This window comes from Cibotium barometz, chromosome 10 (genome assembly GCF_041138505.1).
Source record: "Cibotium barometz isolate CiBa-2024 chromosome 10, ASM4113850v1, whole genome shotgun sequence".
NCBI lineage: Eukaryota > Viridiplantae > Streptophyta > Polypodiopsida > Cyatheales > Cibotiaceae > Cibotium > Cibotium barometz.
Genome location: NC_141055.1, coordinates 27,919,388 through 27,924,234, shown reverse-complemented (window position 1 = coordinate 27,924,234; position 4,847 = coordinate 27,919,388). Strand labels below are relative to the sequence as shown.

Genomic DNA, 4,847 nt, shown 5'->3' with positions numbered 1-4,847 from the left:
GCATATGACAATCTTTAGGAAGCTTTTTAAGCTTAAGGTTTAACCTTTGGGTTTTTGATACACTAATATAGCAATCTAACCTTCCATTAAAAAAAAGAGTTGTCCTTACTTGTACTTGGCTTGGTTAAAAAATATGTTTTTTTCGAGTGCTGGTTCGAATATACATCTTACTTTACTAAAATGCCCTTCACTCGATAAGAAAAAAGAAATGGCATACTCTTCCATTCTGCACAACCATAAAAAGCTGGTGAGGTTAGAATCAGACAACCCTACTTCCGAGAGACCGTATGGGTGACTTCATTAAATGATTAGAGTGCATTTACCACCCCCTTCCCCCCCCCCAAAAAAAAATTTAACCACCTTATGGGATAAAGGCGAAGCAAAAAGAATTGTCCTTTTGACTGCTCACAAGGAATGGCACTTGATAGTACTAACTGGCATATCTTGTAGAAGTAGCAGTGATGGCCCTTATTGACAAAAATATATAATCAAAGCACTTGAATACACAAGTTCCACAAGCCAGAGCAGTGATGGCAAATTGACAAAATATCAATCAAAGCACTTAGTGCAATATTTTAAAAAACAAATGCCCATTTAGATTTGAGGTCCACTTAATCAACAATCTCTAAAACACTGGAAAGGATTAAATATCCCACTACAAAAAGAATCATGGCAACAAACATGCAGAAGGAGCCCATCCATTTGGATAAGACAGAAATTAGAGGACAGTCTGCTAACTGAGGCTCTCAAATAGCGTTGGGTGAAGCGATGATTAATGGGGGATTACAATCCAATGTTTGATTTGAGGGCCGCGAAGAGGGATCGGCCGAGGAGCTCATTGGCAGCCTCCGTGGGGTGGAAGGCATCCCACCAAATGTAGTCCGCCCTGTCGGGGCAGGCCTTCAACACGGGGAAGCACAGCAGCTGTCCCTTGTATTTCCCTGCACCGCAGCAAGCCTGCGATGAGAATTTGAATCCTGCATATATTTCACAAGAAGCCAACTGTTAGACCTTCTGTTACATAGTTCTCTCTGTGAAGCTATCCATTAGTTTGATTACAGCAATTAGCATGTGGGTTAAGTGAGGCTATACACGAGCAAATTAGTGGAGCTTCTACTATGGAAAGGATTCTTAATGAAGTGAACGGGTTAATATAAACATGATTGACAGTGGGTTAAGGGTGGGGTTGAGAAGTTCTAAAAGACGCAAATAACAATTCGGAGCAGGATATTTAGATGGGTGAATGTGGGTTAAGGCAGGATTTACCGTATTTGGCAGGGTTGTGGACGTAGTCTAGCACGGGGTCGAAGGTGTCGGCGTAGAGGATTTTAGCGCCTGGGAGCTGAGAGTTGAGCTGCTGGATGACCGCCTGCAGGCCCACGTTGAAGTCCTGGCAGAGAGTGTTGACAAAATCAGAGCACTCCCCATTCACGCTCTTCTGCCTCACCAGCTGCGACGGGATGCACCCCAATGGCCCTACCCCCGACACGGCGATAAGGCGAGCCCCCAAAGTGTACAGTTGCTGCGTCACAATGGAATCACAACAGTTCAGACACAGAAAACACACACACACACACACACACACACACACACACGAGAAATTAATAATAGTTATTGCACGCACTCACCGTGATCTGTTGAGCTGTTTTTTGGAGGACCACCGCTTGGAACTGGGTTGGCGTGTAGACCTTGTTGAGTGGGGAGTAGCTGAGCAGATAGTTATTTACGTAGTCATTGCTTCCGAACACAGTGGCATAGAGAGACTTGGCCAGCAAGTCCTTGGCTGCCGCCTCCCCTAAAGTCTGCTGCAGCTGCTGCACATTGTTCTGGAACCAACTTATCTGCGTGTCGAAATCAACTCTCCCAATCTGAAAAAGCAATTTCAATTCACCGCCCAATTACAACAGCACGCACCGAAAAAGAATTTCTGGTTTTTCAAAAGCTTCAGAATAAAACATTGACTGCCCATTAAAACACTGCGCGTGAAAGCATCGACAGTGACTGCGAACAGCATCAACTTTTGAAAACAATGTATAAAACGGGACGTCTTTCTCGAGGCTTCATTTTTTACGGCAGATTCAGTCAAGTCTTAGCAAGTTTCTTTACATTTTTGTGGAGTTTTTTATTGGCATTTAGACAATTTTCGAGTATTTTTAGGCATCCTAAGTGTAATTTTCAAGCCTCTAATTTTTAAAAAACCGTTTGTGACATCAACAAGAGTTGAATTCAAAGGTTCAAAATTCCTAAAAAACCGTTTGTGACATCAACTAGAGTTGAATTCAAAGGTTCATAATTCCTAAAATTTTAATTGTAAAACCGAATAAACTTACTTTTGAATCTTTTAAAGTTTAGTTATAAAACCAGTTAACCAATATGCAGTTTTTCCCTACCACCCCAATGGGCTCAAAGGTCATCCAAGAAAATAGTTTAGTTCTGACACTGATGTAAACCTTGCCTATAATCTAAGGCCATCGACGATAATTTAAATGGGAAAATTGCAAAATACACAGTAACAAAATAAATATGGGGAAAAGGAATGCATTTAAAACGCAAACCTCTGGGCGGCAGACACGCGTGACATGTGGAGCAAGCTAATGAGTGAAAAAAAGCGTGTCCTTGATAATCTAGCGTCACAGTCGATGAAGAGTTATTTAACGGAACCTTTGACACCACATTTCGTAAGGTTTACCAATAATATTACACAAACAATGCATCTCTCGGTAAATCAATTTATAAGATTTAGCATTAAGGATTATTAAACAAAGAATGCTCTCCCTGGATGAAGCGCTGGAGCAGGTTGCCCACAGCCGATTATGCAACAAGAATTTTACGCAGATAAGGTCATCCATAGCGTGGAGGCAAACGCTTGTACGTGCACAGAAATAGCTCGAGAACATAGCCTCACTCAGACCAGCAGGTTCGTTATGGCAACACACGAGCATTAGTAAATACTCACAAAGTTGAAGCCGCTGCTGCGAAGAATGCCTCCCGCTCCCGACGCATAGTTTACTCCTTGCAGTAAAGCCTGCCCCTTGGTGGTAGGATCGAGGTATGGTGGTGGGAAAGGCAGGTTGATAAGCTCAGCTGCATTAAACACTTCCAAACGGTTTAGTAAAGCCTTCATTAATAGGGCGCGGTCTGCACCACCCCACACAATGATTTACCCTTCACAAAACAACGAAACCATACACCAGAACCCCAGAGAAGGGATTGAGTTAACCATGCTATACCAATAACGTCAAGGACCGTCTTGCCATTGCAGAATCTCCCAGTTGGTCCTTTGGGGAAATCAATCCCAAAGGGGAGCTGGTTGGCCCGGGCTACAGACACAATGTAGTTGTTGTTGCCAACATCTACGAGGGAGTCCCCAAAGATGAAGAAGGCAGGGAAAGGCTTAGTAGAAGGGGTCCCGTTCTGCCCTTGTACTCCTGCTACTGAGAGCAAACCCACAACTGAGAACAAAACAAAGTTGGTGCTCCAGCAGCCCATTGAGAATGGAGGAGTCTAACTTAGCACAGCTAAGTCTGTTTCTCAGGGTGTGCACAGTGCTGTATAGCTCTGTCTATATGGCGGTGGGGAGAGGAGGAGAAGCCAGTCACCTACCCTGCTAGCTGTCTCGGGAAGAAGGAAGAGTTTAAGAGGGTGTGCTTCTCGCTGTGTGTGTGTGTGTGTCTGAGTGTGCGCGCGCGTGTGGATGTGGAGGGGATACGAGGAGCCCACATACAGCAACGCAAAATGCAAAAGGGGAAAGTGTGCAATAACTTTGCAGATCGTGCGATATATAAAATATGCAGGGCAAAGTAGGTTCGTGGGGCTCTGGAGCTTTGGGGGTCTGTTAAGTTAGGCAGCCAATGGAGGAGGAGATTGTGCCAGGTGGGCTAGGTGGAAGGGGGGTGATGTGGAGGGTTTAGAAACGGCGATGAGGAGCTAAGGATGGCGAGCCATGGGGAAGTTGGCCTCAGGCTTAGGTGAACAATGGTGAGGTGAGGGTGGGCAGCTTGGTGTTTCGCTGTGAGAAAGCTTGCATCAGAGCTATGGTGGTAGATAGCTGAGGTCTGAGGTTGATGATTGATCGGGATTCGGGGCTAAGCTCGGTCTCAGCGCCTGTCACCATTTAATCTGTGCCCCCAAAAAAACTGCAGAGAGGACTCTGAGAGAGAGCGAGCGAGCGAGCTGCTGGTCGCATTCAATTCCGAGCTACCGCGACAACTAGATGGAAAGCTGGAATTTACCAAATCAGCGGGCGGCAATGGTGATAAATAATTTAGGGTGACTTTATTAAAAAGTAGTTGGAAAACTTACCGCTCACTACCCCTGGCACTAAACTTAACGACCCCTTCAATTAAGTCCCTGGAGCCCTGCACAATGAATTGACTTTTTTTTTTCCCTTCCCATGGCTCCACAACAACATTTTTTTAAAACCGGTCAAAATAAGAGCCCCTTCTCACGCTCAACACTCTTAAATAGGGTCCAACAATCTTAAATAGGGTCATTAACATGAGATAGTTAAAATAGCTACATCACCCACTCACCATCATCGATTTCTTTTTTTTTTTTCAAAATCTGGCAGTTGAATTATGAAGAAGAGGGGCGAGATTACAAAGACGTGCCGCGTGGACACTGCACGTGGCCGTGCATGCTGCGAAAAGAGCAAATTTACAAAATCGGGTATCCTATGCAGGAACGACCACTTGGCGCACACCAAGCACGTGGTGGCATGTGCGCCGCGTGGGAGGGGCGAAGAGGATTGGTCTGCATGACGAGTCCTCTTCCTTGATCGACCTTAGTCCTTGGCTGAAGGTTTCGTCCGCCTGCTCGCACTGTTGATCCTCCCTTCCTTCTTTGCC

General features: G+C 45.1%; 1 protein-coding gene across 1 annotated transcript; it reads right to left on the bottom strand.

Moving 5' to 3' along the window:
- Window positions 1-471: 471 nt before the first annotated feature.
- On the bottom strand, window positions 472-3,754 carry LOC147634742 (GDSL esterase/lipase At1g71250-like). The gene is made up of 5 exons (XM_086803912.1): window positions 3,231-3,754; window positions 2,957-3,084; window positions 1,629-1,868; window positions 1,267-1,522; window positions 472-977 (listed from the first exon to the last, which is right to left on the bottom strand). The coding sequence occupies exons 1-5, from the start codon at window positions 3,487-3,489 to the stop codon at window positions 784-786; spliced, it is 1,077 nt and encodes a 358-aa protein (XP_086660038.1). The 5' UTR covers window positions 3,490-3,754; the 3' UTR covers window positions 472-783.
- Window positions 3,755-4,847: the final 1,093 nt, after the last annotated feature.

Coding starts and splice junctions, on each gene's coding strand:
- LOC147634742 (XM_086803912.1), bottom strand. CDS start 3,489: ATGGGCTGCTGGAGCACCAACTTTGTTTTGTTCTCAGTTGTGGGTTTG. Junction 3,085..3,230: donor GACGGTCCTTGACGTTATTG/GTATAGCATGGT, acceptor TGTTTAATGCAG/CTGAGCTTATCAACCTGCCT. Junction 1,523..1,628: donor AAACAGCTCAACAGATCACG/GTGAGTGCGTGC, acceptor ATTGTGACGCAG/CAACTGTACACTTTGGGGGC.